The sequence below is a fragment of the Grampus griseus genome (assembly GCF_964374135.1).
Source record: "Grampus griseus genome assembly, chromosome: 1".
Taxonomy (NCBI): domain Eukaryota; kingdom Metazoa; phylum Chordata; class Mammalia; order Artiodactyla; family Delphinidae; genus Grampus; species Grampus griseus.
This window is the reverse complement of record NC_139017.1, coordinates 84,524,959-84,550,753: the sequence shown is the minus strand read 5'-3', so window position 1 is coordinate 84,550,753 and position 25,795 is coordinate 84,524,959. Positions and strand designations below refer to the sequence as shown.

Genomic DNA, 25,795 nt, shown 5'->3' with positions numbered 1-25,795 from the left:
AAGTACAGATGGATTTGGGGAAGGCTTCAGGAAAGTGAGACTTGAGCTGGTTTGTGAAAGGTGGGAAGGAAGACCATTCTAGCCGTCTAGACAGTCACATGTGAAAATAACGATTACAACTCCAAGGGAAGTGGATTTTTCCAGACGAAACTGGTTTAGAGAGGTTCCCTTGTAACAAGCCACATAACATCACATTTTCACCCATGTTTTTACTATACTACAGCTATTTGTGTATGTTTTGTGAACATCCAGGAGACAGGCATAATTAGAGAAGGGGGAGGTTATGTACTCAGGAATAATGGGGGCTTAGATTTGTGGATCAGAATGGAGCCAGGATATGGGGATATATGTATACATATAGCTGATTCACTGTGTTATACAGCAGAAACTAACACAACATTGTAAAGCAATTATACTCCAATAAAGATGTTAAAAAAAAAAACAAACAATGGAGCCAGACATTCAGTTTGGGTATGGTGGGTGATTGATAGGTTTTTGAAATGGTAAGTAACAATGCAGTTCTGAGGAGTTCACTCTCTTTAATACTCAGGCCTCACCAGATAATTGGGGGAGAAAAAAGATAAAATCTTTGGCTACATTCCTAGTATTTACCCCTACTTTGAATAAGCAATTTCTAAGACAAGATTTTCCCCTGTTCTGTTTTCCCCCCTCCCTGTAGCTTTGGTTCCCACTGACATTGAATTTCCTGTTGCTAAAGCCTGTTTTTCTTGGCTTTAGTTGGTTGTTGGCCTGCGAAAAGGTACAGGGGTAGCCCAACTGGAGCATGATCTGGGTTCTGGGCATTCTTCACACTAGGTTAGACAGAGCGTGTGGCTTCCTACAGGGAATTACTTCGGAGAACAGCACCACCTTGGATATATTTGGAACTCTGGTATTTTTGTTTAAAGATTTTTTTACTGTAACTTTTATTATCTTTGCTCCATCCTAGTGTATGTGTTTTTGTTATTCAGAAGATAAATAGATGCTGAGGCTTGTTTTAAGTTTGTTCTTGTAGCCCTACCCCCTTTAGTTTGTCTTAACAGTCCGTCTTCTGAAACTTCTTTTACTTCTCTTCCTGGTACTGATGCTGTAGCTATTAACCATTTATTGCCTAACATAACAGTCTCTTGCTCTCAAGAAGCTAATATTTTGATGACTAGGGCAACCCTTAGCTAAATACTAGTAACAATTAAAGAGTAATACAGACTGGAGTGCAATTAAGTGCCCAAATATGTGGCTTAAGCCTCTCCACATAACGAAGCCTACGTGACAGAGAAAAGTAATGACTCTTCGTCCCAGCGGAGCCCCTTGTCCCTCCCTCCCACGCGTACTCACCTTTATCAGAGACACTTAGTTCTTTCCCCCCAAACTTCTTGGCTCTTACGCCTTCCTCCAAGCGTCTGAAACCCCGAGAAGGGAAAATGGGGGAGGGAGGGGGGCGTACCGCTCGCTTCCGTACTTGCCTGTGTCCCAGGCTGTCTGGGCGAGGTGTTGGACGAGCCGCCCCAGTCCAGCTGCAGCCGACCCAGGTCCCAGTCCCTGCCCTTTGCTCCCCTGCTTTTCAATAAGTCCCGAAGTCCTGGGAGGTGGGCGTGGGAGTAGCCCAAGCTGAGGCTAGGAAGTCCTCCCGGACGGTTCAGGGGGCCCCAGGCGATAGCCACGTTCGGATTCTGGCTGGAAGCCAGGGGAGGGAGCTTGGGGTAAGGGGAGGGCCCTGAGGGAGGGGTCAGACTCCTTAGGAAAGAGTTAATGGGAAGAGGGGGAGGGGATAGGACGAAGAGACCGAAGGGAAGGCTCAGGTAGGAAAAGAACGGAGGAGGGAACCCTGGTGGGGGGAGAAGGGAGCCTGCAGGATCAGGGGTCAGAGTTAGGGGGTTTCTCCCCTGCTGCACCCTCATCCTAGGGCCGCCAACTTCCCGCCGCGGCGGCGACTTTCAGTTTCATTTCTACGAACCCTCCTGCCTGGGCCGCAGTCACCGCCGCGATGCCCAGTAAGTTCAGCTGCCGGCAGCTTCGGGAGACGGGCCAGAGATTCGAGAATTTCCTGGTCGATCGGGGACTGGACAGGGAGACAGATCGCGAGCGGTTGCGGACCATTTATAACCAGGACTTCAAGACCAGGTACGGGCCGGCCCACTCCCCGGTCCCAAATCGCGGGCCCAGCTTGCCGCCACGACCCTGGCGGCGGGGCCACCCTTCCCGCCCCGGGGCGCGGAGGGACGCAGCTCCCCCAGTGGCTCCGGCCGGTCCCGGGGCCGCGCAGTCCCCCCTCCCGCTCAGTGCCCACGCCCCGCCCGCGCCGCCAGCGCCGCCCGCAGCCCGCCCGCTCTGCCCGGGCCGGGCCCCTGCGTCGAGTCCCTGTGGAGAGCCTCCCCGTCATCCCGCTCCCCCGGCGGCGCGGGACCAGTCCTGGGAGCCGGGTGCTGCGCCCACGCGCCGCCCGCGGGAGCGGGTTGGTGGGGGGGGGGGGCAGCGCTCGGCGTGGGGGAGGGGAGCTCGGGAGAGGGCCCATGCTTCGCGGAAGCGCGGGGAGCGAGCTGCCTGCTGGTGGCTATCCCCGCTTGCGCAAGCTTTACGGGGACCCCCGCCCCCTCGTCGAGGGGCTGCTTCCTCGGTGGTTCACTATCCCAGAGAGCTGAAGAGACGCCGTGTAGCAGGGAGAGTCTCAGGGAGCTCGGGGAAGAAGAAAAGGGCACAAACTGCATACGTACCAAACCTCCATTAGCACCTGTGGCTTCTCCATGGAGACCCGGGCTGGGGCCAGTCTCCTGGAGGCCCCTTCTCATCCTGTGGCTAAAGGCTGTTTGGTCCCCCTTGCCTGTTCCCATCCAAGTGAAAATCAAAGAGACTTCTCTTTCTCAAACCACAGAATTGTGCTTCAAAATTCCTCTATCAACAGGCTGCAGTCTTGGGCCGAAGACCAAGGAACAATTTTAAAGGGATAAATGTAAAGACTTACAGAAATAAATACTGGGTGATGGGAATTTAGGCTTACTAACAGTCCTCTTGAAAAAGACCATGGGTTTTCTCACACCAAAAGGCGGATATGGCTGTTAAAAGAGCCAAAGAAGTGTTAGACTGTGTTAATAGAAGTGTGGTTTGGTGTGATGGGCAGAAGGTAAGTGATTCTCCAGATTGACCAGATCATTTCTGGAATATCGTTTTCAGTAATGAGTGTCACGTTTTAAGAGGGACATTAACAAGCTTGAGCAACATCTGAAGAAGGAGCAAAGATGATGATCTGTTTTTTGTCCTCACACTGTGTTGGGCACTGTGGGGAATCTAAAGAAAAATACACAATCCCAGGGGAGCAGAAGAGGCTATGATATGCATACAGTGTACTATAATAAATGGTAAAATAGCATGACGATTATAATAGAGATAATAAGAAAAATTCTGGAGGAAAGTAAAGAAAGAACAATTACCATGGAGTCACATCATCAACACTTCACATCCATGAATTCACCTATGTCCAAAAAAATAAGTGGCTCTGAACAAAAGTCTGTGACTTCTTTTGGCTCTGTTAAAGAGATTATTATTCTGATACTTGTTTAAATGGTGAGGAAGACTATTTGATTCTGTTGCAGTAGGGGTATTGCAATGGGGAGAGAGATCTAGCTCAACTCTCAATACAGCAAAGACAGTTGGGAATTTATAACCAAGAGCAGAGTGAGGGGGTCATGGATGGAAAATCACTAAGAGGAGACAGTAAGGGGCTGGGAGCGGGGCAAAGTTGAGGCCTAGTGCAGAAGAGGGTTCAGAGGGGCCTGACTAAAGTTTAGTCAAGGAGAGAGTCTTTGTCATCTCTAAATCAAAGTTACACAATATCTTCCAATACTGGGGGAAAACAGGCTATGTCAGATAACCGCAAACAGGCATATAGAAAACCACATTTACTGTACATTATGGGTGAATTTACAGGATTTCAAAAGTCATTTTTTAGTATGTACTTGTTTTTAGGCAAGTAAGATACCACTCCCGTGAAATTATTAGGGAATTCGATGGAGAAGGTGGCATTGACCTCGGCCTTGGCCTTGAAGGCTAGATATCTTAGTACTTGGAGGAGGAGGAAAGACTAACATGTTGATTCATTCTTTTGTGAAACCCAGTCAAAGAAAGGGAGAAATGTTTGCCTTGAGAAAAATTGGAGAGGACAAGGTAGTTATCCCTGAATATTTTAAAGACTGTCCTGGGGGAAAGGATTATACTTTGGTGTCACTCCAGAAGGCAGAACTGGGTTCACTCAACATGGCCCCCTTGGGGAGTTTCCTGGTGGCCTAGTGGTTAGGATTCTGGGCTTTCACTGCCCGGCCTTGGTTTAGTCCCTGGTCGGGGAACTGAGATCCCCGCAAACTGAGCAAACCAAGTGACGCGGCCAATAAAAAAGGCCGTCTCACCCACCACCGGGTGGAAGAGATTTCTGTTCTGATTAGAGAGAACTTTCTTATGCTATGACGTCATCCCTCATCCACCCAATGGGAATTCATTGCTTCTTCCTCTGGGCTCTCATAGCTTATACTTCACTCTTCGTTATAGCCAGATGACACCCTGCCTTGTGTTAGAGCTAGTATGTGACTGTCTCCCCACAAGACTGTAGAGCCTCCGAAGGCAGGAACAGGCCTTTCGTCATGTTGGCACCTTCCCTCAGTCCCCAGCATAGAGCCTTGTATGTGGTAGATGCTCAACAGAAGCTTCCAGAATCTAATTGAGTTAGTAGGTAGAGCTGATCTATACGAGAAAAGGCTGTAGGGGAGGTATAGCAAGTCACCTGGTATCAGGAATTCTGGGGCGCTTCCTCCCTGGGCGGGATATGTCCCTTCCAACTAGGTTATTTTATGATGTTATGAAGTGCCCTGCTCCCAACTCTTAACTTTTCCCATCTGTCTTTATTCATTTAGCAAATATATTTAATGGGGGCTCTGCGGTTTGCTTGGGCCTTGGTTCCTGCCTCTAGAGTGTAGTCTAGTAGGGAGTGGCAGATGTGTAGACAAACATGTCATTCAGTACTACAGGAGCTGGAGTTCAAATCCTGACTCTGCCACTTACTAGTTGCATTTGATTTTGACCAAATTTCCCTAACTGTTAAGTGTTTAAAATACTGCCTTTCTCTCAGGGTTGTGTGAGGCCAAAATATCACAGGTAAAGCATTTCCCCTGGGTAACAGAGTGCGTGGGCTTTGGAAGTGGTAGCTATCATTAACAATGCTGGTTAGGAGTCCGTTATGGAATAAGTACTGGCATCGTGAAAAGTTTCTTAGAGAAGATGATTCTTGCCTTGGGCAAGAGACACATTCTTTTATTCAACAAATATTGGCTGAATGCCTCCTATGAGCAAAGCAAAACTGTGTGAATTGCTGTAGATACACAGAAGGGACCTAACTAAGGAAGATAGAGGCAATTAAAACCAAATACTTTTTAATTTCTGTTGTGATAAGTGCTTGTGAGAAAAAGTCTAGGATGCTTGAGAGCATATAACGTGGAGACCTGACCTAGTCTAGGAACCAGAGGTTTCTGGGAGAAAGTGATGTTTGAGCAGAATCTCGAATGATAAATGGAGTTAGCAGATGTAAAGCAAGGGGAGGGCAGTCCAGACTGAGAGAGTAGCACCTTAAAAGGCTGCGGGTGAACTCTCAAGAACAGGGGACAAGGCAGGGGCTGAACTGGGCAGGACCTTGTGGGCCGTGGGGAGGCGTTGTGGGTTTTTCTTTGTTTTGTTTTGTTTTTAATCTTAACAGAAACAGGAAAGCACAAAAATTTTCAAAGTAGGAGACTGACAGAATCAGGGTTTTTAGAAAGATCATTCTGGACCTCTATCCACAGTAAAAAAATACATTTTACTTTGGGGTCTAGTATACACAGCTTTCACACAACAGTTAGTGTCCTTGAAACAGTGCTTAGCTTCACTCGCTGCCCTCTGATATTTTTTACTCTATTTTACTCCAGTTTTGCAAGTACTGGTCTTGGCCCACAAATGAGAGTTGCAACCCACAGTTTGTAAATCCCAGAACTATATGTCCCCTTAAGATCGCTTCCAAATCTTGTTAGGTAGCTAGTCAGGCATGAGTGGTCCTGCCCCATCCTGGACAGGCTCATCTTTCCCTCCCCCACCTGGACACTGGTGACGAGAACACACCCAGAGATCCTCCCTTTTTTGGTTAAGGACCGCTAAGTTTCCAGCCAGCTTCATGACCAAGCAAGGTATCAAAAACCCAATGGACTTTCCAAACTGCCATCACCGGTTATCGCAGGCGCCCCAAGACCTAAGCGATGACTCAGAGTAACCCAGGGTTCGTTATGCTGTATTTATAATAAATCAGCTTTGCGATTTTTGCCCCACCTCCACCCCCCTGTGGGGGGGGGCGTGGCAGTTTATGCATAAGGAGAAAAGTTACATAAGCTAAAGCTGTCAATCAACTTGTCAATCAAATGACGCAGGACACAGGGAGGGACTTTTCACCACTCTAAAAACCAACCCTATGCTCACTGCAGGGCTGCTTCTGGTTCCCAGACAGCCCCGCTCTCCTCCCTTCTTGAGAGGGTTCTTTTGCTTCACCTAAAAACTGCTGCTGCTTGAAACTTCTCTGTCTCTCGATTGAATTCTTTCCCTCAAGAGGACAAGAACTGAGGAATGGCCGTTCTACCGGTAACAATCTGATATTCTGAAATACCATTCCTCGGGCTAGTAGGCTTTCCTGAACTGGGTCTAAACGATTAGTCATTTTTCACCCAACAAACAACGGGGGGCAGGGCTTTACAGACCAAGGATGTCCAACGGTGGCAGAAAAGTCTGGAAGGAGTTGCAGCAGTACAACAGCTGGGAATGGCTGAGGTGCCATTTAGAATGGATGTGGGGTGGACCTCTTCTTCGGTTTCTTCTGTAAAATGGGATAATAGTTGCTACCTCAAAGGGTTGTTGTGAGGAGTAAATGAGCTAACGCAAGTAGCTACTTAGAACAGCACAAAGTAAGTGCTCAATAAATGTTTTCTATTGTTGATGATGTTATTGTGTTGTTGATGTGTCATTGTTAATTGTGGTGCATCCAAGTGGGCCATATTAAAGGGTTAGACTTAGTCGGGAGACGTTATCTGATTTGTGTTTGTTGAAAACTCCTGCAGACTCTTAGGGGATGGACCAGGAGAGGAGCTGTGAAGTCAAAAGCAGGAGGAACAGTTCATAGGGCTTAGCAAAATGATAAGATCATCAAGCAGTTCACAGAAGAAATATAAATGACTAATACACAGAAGGAAAGATACTTGATTATATTAATGATCAGGGAAATGCAGATTTAAGCAAGATACCATTCTTTTCCTTATCAGATTGTCAAAAGTTTAAAGGATTGAAGATTTCTGATGTTAGGGTCTGGGAAAGGGTTCTCTCAAATTCTTATTAGTGAGAATGTAAGTTTGTACAACTTGTTTTGGAGGACAATTTGGCAAAGCTTATCAAAGTAAAGGTTCATTATTCTCTTTGACCCAGAAGGATGGTTATTGTAACGTTTGAAATAGCCAAAAATTGTAGGCAGCCTAACTGTCTATCACTGAACAAATAGTTAAGCACACCACAATGCATTCATACTGTGCTATCCTTTGCAGCCATTCAAAAGAGGTGGCTTGGTAAAATGTTGTCATGGAAGGCTGTCCATGGTGGTGAAAGAAGTCTGTTGTAGAAAAGTATGGGTAGCACACAAAAAATATGCGTAATTAAAAATGTATTTTTTTAAATTCATAGAAAAGGGCCTGGAAAATACATATATCGAACAGTTAAGCAGGTAGTTGGGAGTGAGGGAGTGGGAGCCCTTAATGTTTTATGCTAGGTATTCGTCCTGTTTAAATATTTTTTTAATACTTTTGGTAACCACTCTTTGACATCTCTTTATGCATGCATACTGCCATCCCTTGATATTCAAAAGGGATTGGTTCCAGAACCACGCCCCCTCCACACACACACACACACGCACGCACGCGCACATGCACGCACGCACCCCGCCCTGCCAATTCCAAAATTTGAGGGTGCTATAGTCTGACATAAAATAGTGTGGTATTTGCATATAACCTCTGCAGCATATTCTTCCGGGTTACTTTAATCACCTCTAGATTGCTTATAATACCGAATACAATGTAAATGTTAGGTAAATAGTTGTAAATACAATGTAACTGCTATGTAAATAATTTCTGATGCGCAACAAATTCAATTTTTTTTTTCTTTTTTTTTTTTTTGCGGTACACGAGTCTCTCACTGTTGTGGCCTCTCCCGCCGCGGAGCACAGGCTCTGGACGCGCAGGTTCAGCGGCCATGGCTCACGGGCCTGGCCGCTCCGTGGCATGTGGGATCTTCCCGGACCGGGGCACGAACCCGTGTCCCCTGCATCGGCAGGCGGACTCTCAACCACTGCGCCACCAGGGAAGCCCAACAAATTAAGTTTTTGCTTTTTCCAACTTTCTGGAAACTTCTTTTTCCGAATATTTTTGGTCTGTGCTTGGTTAAATCCTCAGATACAGAACCCCTGGATAAGGCAGGCCCGACTCTAGTTACATCACACCTATGTAAGTTTACCGACGTGGGATCATGATGATCTAATCCTTTTTGTCGTGGACCCCTCTCATATCAGCATCCCACCCCCCTTTCCACATTCTGCTCCACACTCAGGTAACTCATATCAATCAGGGTTTGTTTGTTTGTTATTGTTTTATTTTAAAAAAATCATGTTAAACACATTTTCCATATCCTGATTTTCTTATTCATCAATACATCGTGGAAATGACTCCTAATTGTCTGGTATATTCTTCTAATGTATTGTTGGGGTTTTTTTGCCAACATTTTGTTGTGAGAAATTTCAAACATAAAGAAAAGTTGAAATAATCTGACAGTGAACAATCATATACCCTTATTACTGAACACAAGTTGGTGTGCCCCGCTCACAGTGAAGCCAAACAAACCGAACCGTCAGAGTCTGGAGCAGAGAAAGGTTTACTACAGGGCCAAGCAAGGAAAACAGGTGGCTTGTGCAGCTCCCCGATGTTTTCAGGGAGAAGTTTTAACAGGCAAAATCTGGGATGAGAGCTTCTAGGTGTGTGACTTTCTTCTGTTTGGTTGGTGGTGAGGTAACAGGGCAGTGCTCCAGGAATCTCGTGCTCAGCGTGAAGTGAAGTTACGGTCATCCACCTGGGTGGTGGCCTAAGTTCCTACAGAACTCCAAGGTATTGTTATGTATATTCCTTGAGGAGGAACCAGGACCCTGCCCCAAGGCTGCACTATTGTTTCTTGACATCAACCCCCTTGTTTCTGCATTCCCTCCTTTCCTGATTAGCAACTGTTTGAATCTGCCTTTTGGAACTCTGGGAAGGTAAAGGAGGCTGAATGAAACTTATTTCTACAAACAAGAAACAAGGGGCACAGAAAGACTTTTGTGCCACAGGATCCTGCTCAGTTTCACCTCACCTGGACTTCTTAATTTGCATTTGACACATGCCTGCCCATCGATCTATCCATCCAGATAGATAGATAGATAGATAGATCCCCGGCATACGGGGATCTTCCTTGACCAGGGATGAACCCGTGCCCCTGCAGTGGAAGTGGGAGCCTTAACCACTGAACCACCAGGGAATTCCCCATCTAGCTATATTAATTTTTTGATGCATTTCAAACTAAGTTACAGACATCAGTACAATTCACCCCTAAACACATCACCATGATCATTATTAACTATAACAGTTCAAAATTTGTTTATGATATACATTTTTTTCCTTTTTTTTTTTGGCTGCACCTCACAGCTTTTGGAATCTTAGTTCCCCAACCAGGGATTGAACCCACGCCCTTGGCAGTGAAAGCATGGAATCCTAATGACTGGACCACCAGGGAATTCCCATGTTTACGATTTTTTTTTAAGTAAAATTTACCGACAGTGAAATAGACAAATTTCAAATGTATTGTTGTGAGTTTTAACAAATCCATATACCTGTGTGCAACCCCCTATCAAGATATATGACGTCACCCCAGAAAGTTCCCTCATCTCCTGTCCTATTTAGTCCTCACCCTTACCCGCCCAGAGGCAACCACTGCTCTGATCTTTTTTTTTTTTTTTCTGAGTTAGTACCTGTTCTAGAACTTTATGTAATGGAATCAGATAGTATGTAGTATGTACTCTTTTGTGTAAGGCATCTTTCACTCAGCATAATGTGTTTGAGATTCGCCCATGTTGTTGTATCAGTAATTGCTTTTTACCACCGAATATAAATCATAGTGACTTCCCTGGCGTTCCAGTGGTTAAGACTCCATGCTTTCAATGCAGGGGGCCCGGGTTTGATTCCTGGTTGGGGAACTAAGATCCAACATGCTGCACGGTGCAACCAAAAATTGTGTGTGTGTGTGTGTGTGTGTGTGTAAATCATAGTTTGAAGGACAGTGTTTTCAGTTTGGGGCTATTTTGAATAAAACTGCTATGCACATTCTTGTACAAGTCATTTTGTGGACATATATTTTCATTTCTCCTGGGATATACCTAGGGTTGGAATTGTTGAGTCGTAGGATAGATAATGTTTACTTTTTTTTTTTAATCTTGGGCAAGTTGCTTAACCTCTTTTGGTGGTGGCAGCAAAGTCTTCTGGACTGGTCTTCTGGTTTGACCTTGCCTGGGGTTAGGCTGTCCAAGTTTGGACAATATATATAACCTGACACTTAACATTCCAAGCCATTGCACAGCAGTGCTGTGTGGCAGCCAGAGGTTCAATGTTTGCATTGTTACCTATTTCATCTATAAAATAACAGTCTGGAATTATTTGATACTTCTTTTACCCATTCTCCCAGCAAGTACTTATTGGATAAATACCAGTGCTAGGTCTACACTAGATGTTATAGTCATGTTACTTGCTTAATGAATTTTTATTCCATGCATAATATAGTTATATATTCTTTTCATTAAAAATCAGAACATTACGTTATATGTTTGGTTTTACAAGAAACTATCAGACCTTTTTCTAAAGTGATTGTACCATGTTATATTCCAGCCAACAACGCACAAGCGTTCTGGTGTTTTTGTATCCTTGTCAGCATTTGTTGTTGACAGCCTTTTAAATTTTAGTCATTTGAATGGGTGTGCTGCATTCTTTTCAATGGTTGTGTAATATTCTGTAGTGTGGATGTTTACAACTTATTCAGCCATCTCCCTATTTATGGGCATTTGTTTCGTTTTCAATTCTTGGCCACTGAGAATGACTCTACAGTAAGCATCCTTGCACATATGTTCTTATATGTTGGTCCTTTTCTTTTCCATGGGATACATTCTCATGAATTAAAGGATACCTGTATATCAGATGTTAGGAGATATTGCCAGATTGTTTTCCAAAAGGTTGTAATACTTCACTTTTCTACCAGCAGTGTATGTGAGTTTTCTTTTCCACATAGCAACACGTGTTGTGCCTATTTTCCTTTTTTATCAGTCTAATGGAAATAAAATGATACCTCGTTTTTTACTGTAGTTTGCATTTCTCTACTTTTAGAGCATCTTTTCATACTTCTGGGTCATTGGAGTTTGCTCTTTAAGTTGAATATTCAGTTTTTCTATTGTTCATCTTTTTTTCCCCTAGAAATCTAGGTGACTAGATGTGTAAAGGAACTGGTGCTTTTCTCAACTAGTATGTACTAAGTTTGTGATTTAAAAAAAAAAACTTTTTTTAAATTTTTTATGCCTGTCACCTTAGACCAAGTGAATTTGGGTAGTAGTAATAGATGTGAGGTATAATTTGAAAGTTACTTACGCGGTAGCACCTATAGTAGAAGTTGCAAAACTTGTAAAGTTGAGTTCCTCCTGCCCATGTGTCCATGCAGAAGCTTGCAAAGATAGGAGATTTCACCTTAAAACTGTGCTTTGGACTTCGCTTAAAAGCCAGATCTGACCATCTTGGGCCTGCATTCCCTGCTGGCAACGTCTGTCTGGAGATGAGTAGCAGTTCCCCGCTTTAGACAGGACTTGTGCTCCTGGGTTTGTCCAGTCCCCTCAGGGTTCCGTTTCCTCCCCAGCACTAAGCTGAGAGCTCCAGGGCATTTGAGAGCACCTGCACTTTTCTTCTGGTAGCTTATAGTATATTAGTGTAAGAAGGACATGTGTAGGACTACACATGTCCTTCTTACACTAAGGACTCAAAAATGGGACGGTACAGGTGCCTGAGACGGCTGCAGGTATTAGATACCTGTGGAGTCTGGCATCTGTCGGCATTTGAGTGTGCGCCTGATCCATGGAATTTAGTGACTCACTGACCAGGGGGCCCGGGGGGGGAAGTTTCTGATGACGCCCTGATTTCAGTCCCTTTGCCTGGACCCCTCAGCAGCGTTTGAGCCTGATACCTGATTCTCCTCCCTCTCTTAGTGGTACCTGCTGTTTTCTCTTCCTCCCTGGGTTATGCTGGCCTCAGGTGTTCTCAGACTACTCACACTCTCTGGTTGTAACTACTGCCTGATGTCTCCCTAATATTAAGCTCTGCTTTGACTTTGGCCTGAGTTCTCAGCTTCTGATTCATGGAGCTAGCTGCCTCCGGACCACGGGGATCTCAGACTGACCATGTCCACACCCAAATATTGTGGTCAGCCCTTCCAACCTCCTCCTCCTCTTGTTTTTACCTCCTATCTCAGGAATAGTTCCTGAAACCAAGCCATTGGTTTGGGTGTTGTCCTCGACTCCTTCCCTCTTCCCAGCCTCCATTCCCTCTCCTGTCCAAAGCCAAATTCTGCTAATTTTATATTCTCAATATCAGATCTGTCCCCTCTTCTATCCTCACCACTGCCTTGTTTGGGCCCTTGTCATCTTTTAATTGGACGATTGCAATGGCCTTCTTCTAACTGGTCTCCCTGCCTACAGTCTTGCCTCCAGCAAATGCATCCTCCAATCCTGATGCCTGAGTGATCTGAAATGCAAATATGATCTTGCCACTCCCCTGCTTAAAACCCACCAACGGGGTGGTTCTGTAACCACAGTGTAGCCTCTGGTGCAGGCCGAAAGTAAGTTGCTACTCTTACTACTACTGCTACTATTAGTACTACTATTGCTACTAATAGGATACTAATAATAGTAGCTAACATTTCCTGAGCATTTTCTATTGTGTTTTCAAATGATTTATTATCTCTTTAAGGCAAATCAGAGCCGATTCAAAGTTTTCTGAATGGTATCACTCATTTGCTTGGCGGGAGGGAGAGGGGCAGAGTTATAGGCAGGGGCCACCAGGGAAATGTCCGTAACCATAAATGATCTTATATATGCTAGTGAGTGACCATGCTGATTGAGCCTTAATAGTCAAATAGGCATTACCATGGTTCCTAGGAGCTAGGATTTCCTTTCATTCCCTACAAAGCATGGAGGGTGGGTGGTCAGCTGTCCAGATCTTGAATGTGTCCATGAAGTGTGTCGCACGTGGGGATGTCCTCTGGCTCTTGGGTGCCAGTAAAGGAGGAGAGCTTCTGGCCTTCAGGGTCAAGTGCAGGCTTCGTGGCTTGGCATGCAAAACTATGCAAGACCTGGTCCCTGCCCGCCTCTGCTGCCTCCAGCCAATCCTTTCCTTGCACTCTTCACTCTAGTACCACCAGACGGGGTGTGATACTAATCAGAGCGCACCTTACTGAGATCTTATGTGCCAAGCACTGGGCTGAGTGGACACCACAGTGTCCTTCTCTCATGTAATCCTCACAGCCACCCCGGGAGATGAGTCTGCCATTATCCCCATTTTATAGAGGAGCAAAGTGAGGCTCTGCGAGGTAACCGAGATGGCTCAGCTAGTGGCAGAGTGGGCGGTCCCCACAGCCTCTCGGCACGTGTTCTCGGTAGACGCCCGCTCCTGGGCTCCCACTCTGTGCTCTCCCTGCGCCTGAATGACACCCATTCAGCCTTCAGGACTCAGTTCTGACGCCGTTTCTCGGGGAAGCCGCCAGGGCTGAGCCCCACCCCGCTGAGCTCCCGGCAGCGGGCTGGAACGAATGTGTTCCGTCTGTGCTCCTCGAGGCCTCTTTGAAGCCCCAGCATCTAGCGCAGTGTCTGGCACATCACAGGTCTCTGTAAGTGTTTGTTGAGCTGACTAAACTGAATTCCAGGCGCTGCACCTCGAGGTTGTTGTCCTTCTGACCAGTTTTCCCTGTCTTCACCTTCTCTAGGCCCAAACAAGCTATTTGATCTCTGGAGAAGGATCCTTTCCCTCCTGCTTGGGTTCCACCTGCACCCTATGACTTCAGGGGGAAACTGCTGTCTGATCAGCCACCTTGCCCACACACCCTGGACATCTGTACTCTCTGCCCCTCTCTCACTCCTCACCAGCGGGCTGGACCCCGAATCCACCCCCCTGAATCAGCTTCTTCGGCTTCCCCCTCAGCTTTAGCTCTTTCCGCTTCAGTGTTTGTATCTTTTCTGTCCCCAATTCCCCCTGCCCCCCACCACAAATCTTCCTTTCTCTCTCTCTTTCCTTAGTCCTCCAATTCAATAGCCCATCGTTGGGCTGTTCTCCTTAGAAGTGCACCGTTCACCGCCTGCTGTTTAAAACAACCATATTTTGTCTTGAGGGTGTCCCATTGCCTTCCCTGAAAACATTAAAAATTCCTGCCATTCCCAGCCCCGTCCTGTCCCACACAGAGCGGCCCTCAGATGCCCTCCCCAGCTTGCTGCCCCCGTCCCTCACTCCCCAGTCTCCTCTGCTCCCGGCAGCTTTGGGACCCCCGCCCCTGGCTTCTCCTCCATGCTGTATGGAATGAAGATTGCCAACCTGGCCTACGTCACCAAGACCCGGGTCAGGTTCTTCGGGCTCGACCGTTGGGCCGACGTGTGGTTCCCAGAAAAGAGGAGAATGAAGCCGGGGTCGGAGATCAGCAAACACCACAAGTCGCTGCTGGCCACGATCTTTTATGACAGGTGTGTGACGGGGTAGGGGGCGTGTCTGGCTGGGGAGAGAGGCGGCTGCCTCCGCTTGGGGTAAGGCTCCATCCTACAAGGACTGGCGGGAAGGGCAGGAAAGGAGCTAATTGGCCTGGGGGAGGGGATGGGTTTCCTGAGCACAGCTGGCACTTGGCCAGCCTCCCCAAGCCTGTAACTTTCTCCGAGGGCAACCCCCAGGCTTGGCTGCTCGGGCCCCAGCCGTGCTCTTGACTCCCACTCTCCCCAGGACCGAGTATCTTCACGGGAAACATGGGGTGGACGTGGAGGTCCAGGGGCCCCATGAAGCCCGAGATGGGCAGCTCCTTATCCGCCTGGATTTGAACCGCAAGGAGGTGCTGACCCTGAGGCTTCGGAATGGAGGAACCCAGCCTGTCACCCTCACCCACCTCTTCCCATTCTGCCGGACCCCCCAGTTTGCCTTCTGCAATGGAGACCGGGAGCTGCCCTGCCCGCTGGGCCCTGGTGAGTGGGTTCCCAAAGGAAAGAGTCTCTGGTGGACAGAGTCCTGCCCTAGGAAGGTCTGATGCTTCAGGAACGTGCTGTTGCTGGCCCGTGGTCTCCTACCTTGGGATGGGGCTCTGGGGGGGAATGTCAGGGTTGGGGTGCTGGTGGGAGGGTCGCTTCCCCACCCTGACTCACTCAGCCATCCTCTCCCAGGTGAATGCTATGAGCTTCATGTCCACTGTAAGACCAGCTTCGTGGGCTACTTCCCAGCCACCGTGCTCTGGGAGCTGCTAGGACCTGGGGAGCCAGGCTCAGAAGGAGCTGGTACTTTCTACATTGCCCGCTTCTTGGCCGTCGTGGCCCACAGCCCCCTGGCAGCACAACTGAAGCCCACGACTCCCTTCAAGCGGACCCAGATCACGAGAAACCCTGTGGTGACCAACCGGATAGAGGAAGGAGAGAGACCCGACCGGTAAGTCCTCCCTCCACCCCAGTCCTGGCTGGGGGTGTCCCAACACCACAGTGTGGGCCCTTGGGAAGAAAACAGAGCCCCGTTTCCTAACTGTGAGTTCTTAACTCCTGCAGACCTCAGAGACCTTTTCTGTCTAGGAAGAAAAGCAGATATGAGGACAGTGTGAAAAAATGTCAAGTATTTTTGACTATATGATGGATTATCAGTGAGCCAAGGTGGACACGTGTCTCTCTCTCTCTTTCTCTCTCTCTCTCTCTCTTTTTTAACAACTTTATTGAAACAGTTCATATACCACACGATTCACCTATTTAAAGTGTACAATTCTGTGCTTCTTTTAGTATATTCACAGATGTGTGCAACCATCACCACAATCCATTTTAGAACATTTCATCACCCCCAAAAGGAGCGCGTACCCTTTAGTTATCACCCCTTCTGCTCCCCATCCCCACCCCCCAGCCCTAACCAGCCACTCATCTACGTTGTGTAGATTTCCCTCTTCTGGACATTTTATATGAATGGAATCATATACGTGTAAACAGCTGTTTTTGACATGTCCAGGTGTTCACAAAATACTGAGCAAACCGTAAGACCATTGTACTCTTTCTGTTAAAAATATGTGTGTAATGGGGCTTCCCTAGTGGCGCAGTGGTTGGGAGTCCGCCTGCCGATGCAGGGGACACGGGTTCGTGCCCCGGTCCGGGAAGATCCCACATGCCGCGGAGCGGCTGGGCCCGTGAGCCATGGCCGCCGAGCCTGCATGTCCGGAGCCTGTGCTCCGCAATGGGAGAGGCCACAACAGTAAGAGGCCTGCGTACTACAAAAAAAAAAAAAAAAAGTGTGTGTAGGGGAATTCCCTGGTAGTCCAGTGGTTAGGGCTTCGAGCTTCCACTGCAGGGGGCATGGGTTCGATCCCTGGTCAGGGAACTAAGATTCTGCGTGCTGCGCAGCAGGGCCAAAAAGTTAAGTGAGTAAGTAAGTAAGTACATAAGTAAAAATATATGTGTATAATACAATTTGACAAAGAAAAATGTCTGGAAGGCTGCATGCTGAAAGGTTAACATTGGTTATCCCTGGATGGTGAGAATGTTGTTTATTTACTCATTTATTTATTACCTGTTTTCTGATTTTTTTTCTCTGATGAACATGTATTGTTTATATACATATCTATATTCATATATACGTGTGTGTATATACTTTTTTTTTTTTTTTGCCACACCACGCAGCTTGTGGGATCCTAGTTCCCTGACCAGGGATTGAACCCGGGCCCCCTGCAGTGGACGCACAGAGTCCTAACCACTGGACCACTAGGAAATTCCCTATATATATATATATATTTTTTTTTTAATGCTTCCAAGTATCATGCTTTCCAAAAATGAGGATGGTCCAACCTTGGCGTGAGCAGCCTCATGAGACAGTGAGTCCTGTCTCCTAGGGCAAAGGCTGCCGACCCCTTTCAGCAATAGTGTTGAAGCAGAGCCTTGTGCTTCCTCCAGGGAGGGGCCTTCTCGGAGACTCTGAAGGTGAAGGGTCTCTGTGTTTGTAATAGCTTTTCTTCTCTCCCTCCTGCAGTGCTAAGAGCTATGACCTGGAGTTAAGTATGGCACTGGGAACATACTACCCACCCCCCCGCCTCCGGCAGCTGCTCCCCATCCTTCTTCAGGGAACAAGTATCTTCACTGCCCCAAAGGAGATTGCTGAGATCAAGTAAGTACCACCCCTCTGCACCCCTTGTGCTGCTTTGTATGTTTCTTTTCCACTGACTTCTTCCCACTGCCCCATGCCTCTGTCCTCAGCCTCCTGTGCTCAGCTCATTTATCCCCTTACTGAGCACGCGCCATGTGCCAGGCACCATTCAAGGTGAATCCCTCGCTTGATGGCCCTGACATCCTAGGTGGGGAAAGTGAGCATCTGTCATCTCGTTTCATGTAGTGATGAGTGCTGTGAAGAGTTAACTAAAGAGCTAAAGCAGGGTAAGGGGTGGGCTGTGCTATTTTGCAGAGGGCAGCTAGTCCTGGCCTCTTTGAGGAGGTGACATTTGAGCAGAGAATGACATTTGAATGAGGTGACCGTGTGAGTAATAGGAGGATCTTGGAGAAAGGATGTTCCAGGCTCCAGGATCCACAGTGCAAATGCGAGTCAGGTCTGAGCTTGGGGGGCAGGGGCTCCCTTCTTGGAGTCCTCTGAGCCCCATCTGCTTCTCTGCCCTTCTAGTCTTCCCCGATTCCTGATGTCTTCATAGTCCCAGAGCTGCAGAGGGAGAGGGTGGATGCTCCCGGACATGGGGGTTGCCTGACCCATCCCATTCCCGTCCCCTCCCTCCAACCCCCCCACCCATCACTGCCAGGGCCCAGCTGGAGACACCCCTGAAGTGGAGGAACTACGAGGTGAAGCTCCGGCTGCTGCTGCACCTGGAGGAGCTGCAGATGGAGCATGACATCCGGCACTATGACCTGGAGTCGGTGCCTATGACCTGGGACCCCGTAGACCAGAATCCCGGGCTGCTCACACTGGAGGTCAGGGGTTGGATCGGTAGCAGGGAGGATGGACTCAAGTTAGCCAACCCACAGGCTGTGGGAAGAACAAAAGGAAGATGAAGTTTTTCCTGTCCAGAGGGCTCAGCAAGTTGCCGAGTGGGCATCTGGGCCCCAAAAGAGGGGTCAGAGCAAGGCAATAGGGAGGACTGGGGTTTTAGTCTAGACTTTGCTACCACTGGCTGCATGACCTTGGGCAAGTCTTTTGCTATCTCTGGGCCTTAGTTCCTTCACCTGAAAAGCATGGAGCTGGACTAGATAATTCTTAGAGCCCTCTCCTGCTCTCAGATGTTGAATGTATACATCTAAGCCCGGAATTACACACGAGAATGGATTCCTGCACACTTGTGCCGAGAAAGGCACTCAGTGAGAAGGGACGGCAGGTGAGGATGATCAGGGAAAGCTTCCTACAGGAACTGAGTTTTGAACAAGATTTTAAAGGCAGAGTAGGAGCAGAGCTGGCCAAGAGGGCAACCGGACTTGCTGGGAAGCTGGCCTCCAAGTCTTGAAATCATGCCCTGGAGGGTTTCCAGGATTCCTGGGCTCAGCATCTCTGAGCACCGTGGGCAGACTTGTCCCTTCTTCATCTCCCCTGACTCTTGCCCTGTCTGGCAGAAGAGGAAAGAGGCAAAGCTCCCTGAACCTGGGGTAGAGGGTAGATCCTCAGAACCTGTGTCTCAGTTGGGGTCTGGAGTGGGCCCTCCACTGGCCATCTCCGGGTTAGAAGCTTGCCGCTGTCCGTGCCCCATAGGTTCCCGGGGTGGCCGAGAGCCGCCCCTCAGTGCTGCGGGGTGACCACCTATTTGCCCTTTTGTCCTCTGAGACACACCAGGAGGACCCCGTCACCTACAAGGGCTTTGTGCACAAGGTGGAACTGGACCGGGTCAAGCTGAGTTTTTCCACAGGGTAGGTGTTGGGGGAGCCCTGAGCTGCAGGAAGGTCTGCAGGTGTCCCGGAGGCCAAGGGAGGAGGGTGTTTCTCCTCAGAGTGAGTGGGACCCCAGGGACAGGGCAGGGGGACCCTGAGATGCCTCACCATCTTCCTCTCCTGGAGGATTGCTTGGAGGTCTGGGAAAGGGAATGGAGTTGGAGTAGATGGAGAGAGTCCTGGCCTTTTATTGCCCACCCCCGCAATTGGAATTCTTCCCCCTCTCTCTCCCCCTTCCCAAAGCCTCCTGAGCCGCTTTGTGGATGGGCTGACCTTCAAGGTGAACTTCACCTTCAACCGCCAGCCCCTGCGGGTGCAGCACCGTGCCTTGGAGCTGACGGGGCGCTGGCCGCTGTGGCCCCTGCTTTTCCCTGTGGCCTCTCGTGGGGTCCCGCTGCTGCCCTCAGATGTGAAGCTCAAGTGAGACTGTGGGCAGGGGCTCTGGGGCCACTTGGAGTGTGGGTGTAGGGGACGAGGTCTGGGAGGCCGCCTGGACGCGGACAATATCGTGTTTGTGGCCCCTCCGCTAGGCTGTACGACCGGAGTCTGGAATCCAACCCGGAGCAGCTGCAGGCCATGAAGCACATTGTTATGGGTACCACCCGCCCCGCCCCGTACATCATCTTTGGGCCTCCAGGCACTGGCAAGACTGTCACCTTAGTGGAAGCCATCAAGCAGGTGGGGCCTGAGCGCAGGCCTGTGGCCTACACTCTGACTCCCCCCCGGGACAAAGCAGTTGTCCCCAGGTTCTGGTTCCTTCTGGTTCCTTCCGGCTCCCTGAACGCACGCCCTCGAACTGGCCTCGAGGGCCAGTGTGGCTGTCGAGCAGGGCGTGCAGCTTGGGTACTGCACGTCTCAATCACCGTAGCCTTGTATAATTACGGCAGCAGTTTTCCAGCGTTAAAGGGCGGCTGGACTAGCAGGGGGCTGCCGATCTGAACTTGCCTCTTGAGTCACTCCCTCCCTCAGCAATGGGAGGCAGATGCCACACTGCGCCACCCTGAGTCACAGGCATGTTTCTCCCTCTCCCCTCCCCCTGGAGACCAGAAGCTGCTTCCCACACTGTGCTCATCCCCACCCCAGGTGGTGAAGCACTTGCCCAAAGCCCACATCCTGGCCTGTGCTCCGTCCAACTCGGGGGCCGACCTCCTCTGTCAACGCCTCCGGGTCCACCTGCCCAGCTCCATCTACCGCCTCCTGGCTCCCAGCAGGGATATCCGCATGGTGCCTGAGGACATCAAGGTACTTGGGGAAGGCGGGGGACCAAGGGGTGGCGGGTGCTGCTCTGGGTAGACGCTGGGGCCAGGAAACTAGGAGACCTGGATTCTGATACTCGCTGTATGACCTTGGGTGGGTCAGGACTGCTCTCTGGGCTTCAGTTTCCCTGTGTGTAAAGTGAGAGAGGTAAATAAAATTGCCTGAGGGGGGGTGCCCAGACCCAGAGCGAGGGTGAGAATGGATGTGGAGGCAAGCTGACTCCCCTCCCTGCACGACCCTCAGCCCTGCTGTAACTGGGATGCAAAGAAGGGGGATTACGTGTTTCCTTCCAAGAAGAAGCTGCAGGAATATCGTGTGTTAATTACCACGCTCATCACTGCCAGCAGGTGGGAAGTGTGTGTGTGCGCATCTCTTAAATTGTGTGCTAAGAGGTAGCGGGCTGGGGAAATGCGGAAGAATGGTGCCTGGGGAGTTGGGGGGAGGGCCAGCTTGGGGGAGCATTCAGGTTCGGTAGTCGCGTGCCTGGATGTGACCCCTGCCTGGCCTGACACCTCCCAGGTTGGTCTCGGCCCAGTTTCCCATCAATCACTTCACACACATCTTCATCGATGAGGCTGGCCACTCCATGGAGCCAGAGAGCCTGGTGGCCATAGCAGGTGAGGGGCTCGGGGGCGGGGGGCTGCGAGTGTGTTACCCCACATGGCATCGGGGAGGTCCCACCACACACCTTTCTCCTCACGCTACCCATCTCCCAGGGCTGATGGAAGTCAAGGAAGCAGACAATCCAGGAGGGCAGCTGGTGCTGGCAGGAGACCCTCGGCAGCTGGGGCCTGTGCTGCGCTGCCCACTGACCCAGAAGCATGGGCTGGGGTACTCACTGCTGGAGCGGCTGCTCACCTACAATGCCCTGTACAAGAAGGGCCCTGATGGCTATAACGCCCAGTTCATAACCAAGCTGCTACGCAACTACAGGTATCCCGCACCCTCTGTGTCATCCCCTGCCTTCACACCCTCTGCAAGCGCAGCTGGCGGCTCCATCCCACCGTCCTCAGAGGCTGCGTGATGCAGAAAGACTATCAGCTGGAAGGTGGGAGTTCTTCTCCCCAGTCCCGTCCCTGCTCCTCCAGTTGCTTATCTGTACCTCACGGGATGGTCAGTGGTTCCTAGACACCGGAATATATCTGACGCTGGTCCCAGGTGAAGTTTCTAGGCATCCAAGGAGAAATGAGAAAAACAGAGACAATGTATTTTTTCATAAACCTAATGGTTATTCGAGTTAAAGAGCTATGCTTCCTTCAGTCAGTGAGTTCGTATATCTAAAATGCTCAGATGAGTTCCTACATCTTTAGTTCCTTAGATGAGTCCACTAGGAATTCAATAACTGTTAGCTGTTGTGTTAGTACCGCTGATATTTTTGGATTTAGCACCTTATCTCATCCAATAATGGCGATAGTAGGTGATTCTTGCTTTTGTATTGTCCTTCCTTGACAAAATTGAAACTTGAGAATGGGCCCCTAATTTCTTGGTATTTTCACTTAAATTTGACTGGTCTATGAAATCTGTGGATTGGATGTTCTCAGGAGCCATTTGGTTCTGCTTTCTGTGGTTAACAGTGCCCAGCAGCAAAAACTGTAGCTAAATGAGTCTGCTATGCAGTGGGCGGGAAGACAGGAGGATAGTGTGTGTGAGCTCCAAGCAGGTGGAGCGGAGGTCCCTGAGGGCGGGGCAGAACTAATCCGCCCCCTGGTCTTGCTCTTCCTTCCTCCTGCCTCCCAGGTCTCACCCCACCATCCTGGACATTCCTAACCAGCTGTATTATGAAGGGGAGCTGCAGGCCTGTGCGGACATTGTGGACCGAGAGCGCTTCTGCCGCTGGGAGGGTCTGCCTCGACAGGTGAGGCTGAGCGGGGCTGGGGCTCAGGCTCCTACCCCTGTACCCCAGCCTCCCTCTTACTGAGGGTGCTGGGTAGCAGGAGGCTCTGAGTGGAAGCCACGAGCCCCTCCCTTTGTCACCTAGGCCTGGGATCCCCCACTCCCTGGAAGGGTTTGAGGGTGGGAGGGAAGGGAGGCAGGCAGGGAGGTCCAGCTGAGGGTTTCCCCTGACTCCGTGTCCAGGACTTTCCCATCATCTTTCACGGCGTAATGGGCAAGGATGAGCGTGAAGGCAACAGCCCATCCTTCTTCAACCCCGAAGAGGCTGCCACGGTGACTTCCTACCTGAAGCAGCTCCTGGCCCGCTCCTCCAAGAAGGGCAAAGCCCGTCTGAGCCCCCGAAGCGTGGGCGTCATCTCTCCATACCGGAAGCAGGTCAGGTCCTCAGTTCCCATCAGGGCTAGGTCCCCCCAGATGGTACCTCCTTAGCCAGACCACTAGGCAGAGGGTCCGGCTCAGGCCTCCGCTGGCCCCATATCTCAAAAGAGCGCAGAGGTCAGCTGCACCTCCCTCTTTGCCCCCCAGCTCCCTGGCCTCCTGCCTGGCACCCTCTTGCACGGGTGTAATGGCATGAGAGAAAGGCACCCGTCCCCATCTTCCAGGTGGAAAAAATTCGTTACTGCATCACCAAACTTGACAAGGAGCTTCGGGGACTGGATGACATCAAGGACTTGAAGGTGACCCTCGCCACTGTCTCACATTCCCTCCCTGACTTCTGTCCCGGTCTCTTCCCCACTTCCAGACACCTCCTCGGGTCCCTGCCCCACTGCTGCAGGCCAGCCCAAGTCCCTGCCGCACCCTCGCTGCCTGAGACAAACTTGGACTTTCCCCATGCCTCTCACTCCTGGAGATCCCAACTTGTAGGTCTGGGATGGGACCGGGAAGCACTCATGTTTAGCAAGCACCTCATGTGATTCTGATGATCAGGCTAGTTTAAGGTCTCTGCCCTAAGGAGAAAGTCCAGACTCCCCAGCCTACCTGACCTGTCATGTGATGATGTCCCCACTCACCTCTCCCACCCTCTGAGTCAGTCGGCAGCTCAGTTCTTTCTCAGATAAGAATCACCTGGAGAGCTTTTAGTGCTGCCAGCGCCAGGGCTCCACCCAACCAATTAACGCGGCTGTCTGGGGGCAGAGCCAGGGCATCAGGTTCTTTTACGGGCTCCTCAGGTGATCTCCCGTGCAGCCAGGGTTGACACCCAGGGCTTTAAGAGTTAGAGGCCTCTCCCATGGAAATTCTGATTCTGGAGGTCTGGGTTAGGGCCTAAGGTTACTTTTTTTTTTTTTTTGCGTTACGCGGGCCTCTCACTGTTGTGGCCTCTCCCGTTGCGGATCCGGACGCACAGGCTCAGCGGCCATGGCTCACGGGCCCAGCCGCTCCGCGGCATGTGGGATCCTTCCGGACCGGGGCACGAACCCGTGTCCCCTGCATCGGCAGGCGGACTCTCAACCACTGCGCCACCAGGGAAGCCCCTAAGGTTACATATTTTTAACAAGTACTGAGTGATTATCTTCAGGAAAGTTTGAAAAACACTGCTGAGTTATTGTTCTTTGCAGTCCTGTTTTCTTTGCTTAGATGGGGGTTTCTTTCGAACCCCCATCCCTTTAACTGGATTCGGCCTTCAGGTTTCAGCTTCCATGGCACTGTCCTGTCCTCTTTCCTGCCCAGCAGGACACTGGCTCACTCCACGGTGACAATTGCCCTCAGTCTCACTGAGGCGAGGCGGGGCTGGTCCCTGGGTCCCCCACTGCCTCCCTCCCCTCTAGGTGGGCTCCATGGAAGAGTTTCAAGGCCATCCCTCCCCTCTAGGTGGGCTCCGTGGAAGAGTTTCAAGGCCAGGAGCGCAGCGTCATCCTCATCTCCACCGTGCGGAGCAGCCAGAGCTTTGTGCAGCTGGATCTGGACTTTAACCTGGGTTTCCTCAAGAACCCCAAGGTTCGGGGGCTGGGGGGTGGCAGGGACTCCTCTTTCCTGAGGGCTCTTCCCTGCTGTGACCCCAGCATTTCTTCTTATCAGAGGTTCAACGTGGCTGTGACCCGGGCCAAGGCTTTGCTCATCGTGGTGGGCAACCCGCTCCTGCTGGGCCACGACCCCGACTGGAAAGTGTGAGCATCCCACCCACAATCCCTCCTGGTGGCCACAGCCCCCAGCCTAGGACAGCTGTAGTTTTATGAAGCACCCTTGGGGCTCAGTTAATCTTCCAATCTGTTTATCTGGTTTTTTTTTTGCGGTATGCAGGCCTCTCCAATCTGTTTATCTTTTTTTTTTTTTTTTTTTTTTTTGCGGTATGCGGGCCTCTCACTGCTGTGGCCTCTCCCGTTGCGGAGCTGTGCTCCGGATGCACAGGCTCAGCGGCCATGGCTCACGGGCGCAGCCGCTCCGCGGCACGTGGGATCCTCCCGGACCGAGGCACGAACCCGTGTCCCCTGCATCGGCAGGCGGACTCTCAACCACTGCGCCACCAGGGAAGCCCCAATCTGTTTATCTTAACAATATCCCCATTTGCCAAGGTTAAGTAACTTGCCCCAAGGCACAGGCCCCATGTGCAGGACCAAGGCTGGGCCTCCAGCCTCTGCTGGTACTCAGCCAGCCTTGTGCAGCTGTGTGTGTGGATGTCCCTGTACCCCACAGATTCCTAGAGTTCTGTAAAGAAAACGGGGGGTATACCGGGTGCCCCTTCCCTGCCAAACTGGACCTGCAGCAGGGGCAGAACTTACTCCAGGGTCTGAGCAAACTCAGCCCCTCTACCTCAGGTATGGCTGGGCCAGGGTGGGCTTGGTTGGGGGACAGTGCTGAGGGAGGATGTAAGTTACTAACAGAGCTGGCCTCCTCTCTTTGTAGGACCCAAAAGTCACGACTGCCAGGCGCGGGAGGGTGAAGGGGGCCTGCCCCTGCAAGTGGAGCCCGAGTGGAGGAATGAGCTCTGAGGACCGCCCACCCGACCCTTCCCCTGCTGCTAACATCAAGCTGCTAACAATTGGGGGAAGGGGGAGGAAGTAAAACTGAAAAAAAAAAAAGCTTATTCTATGCAAAAGCCTCCTTGTCTCTTCAGCCTGGCCCCAGCTTCCTGAACTCCCAAGATGACCTCACAGGGGAGGGTGGGACTGTCACAACAGCCCAGGGCCATACCCCTCCCCCCCCCAGAAAGGAACCCAACCCCCATGTCCAGGGGAGGAAATCTAGTGGGAGGTGGCAGGGAAGCCACCCACAGGCTTCTAAGTTTAGCCCAGTGCTCCAGACCACTCCCCTCACCCGCCTCCAAGGCCCAGAGCCAGGCATGACCTCATCCTTTTCTCCAAGACTCCACCCTGCCTGCCCGGGAGTCCTGCCTTTGCAGACGGGGCCAGCCTGGCAAGCACCCTGGAG

General features: G+C 50.4%; 1 protein-coding gene across 1 annotated transcript; it reads left to right on the top strand.

Moving 5' to 3' along the window:
* The first annotated feature begins 1,753 nt into the window (after nt 1-1,753).
* On the top strand, nt 1,754-25,463 carry MOV10 (Mov10 RNA helicase). Its single transcript, XM_082677539.1, has 20 exons — nt 1,754-2,121; nt 14,678-14,881; nt 15,132-15,367; nt 15,563-15,821; nt 17,391-17,525; nt 18,166-18,334; nt 19,104-19,258; nt 19,523-19,699; nt 19,810-19,957; nt 20,363-20,521; nt 20,780-20,883; nt 21,056-21,153; nt 21,253-21,469; nt 22,274-22,391; nt 22,613-22,804; nt 23,032-23,106; nt 24,239-24,364; nt 24,446-24,534; nt 25,061-25,182; nt 25,271-25,463. Exons 1-20 carry the CDS (start codon nt 1,985-1,987, stop codon nt 25,354-25,356), a joined length of 3,006 nt encoding a protein of 1,001 aa, XP_082533665.1. The 5' UTR covers nt 1,754-1,984; the 3' UTR covers nt 25,357-25,463.
* The last annotated feature ends 332 nt before the right edge of the window (nt 25,464-25,795 follow it).

Bases quoted from the DNA above. Each gene is read 5' to 3' on its own strand.
- MOV10 (XM_082677539.1), top strand. From the start codon at position 1,985: ATGCCCAGTAAGTTCAGCTGCCGGCAGCTTCGGGAGACGGGCCAGAGA. The intron at 17,526-18,165 runs GTAAGTACCACC...CATCACTGCCAG, and splicing joins AAGGAGATTGCTGAGATCAA to GGCCCAGCTGGAGACACCCC. The intron at 23,107-24,238 runs GTGACCCTCGCC...CCTCCCCTCTAG, and splicing joins ATGACATCAAGGACTTGAAG to GTGGGCTCCGTGGAAGAGTT.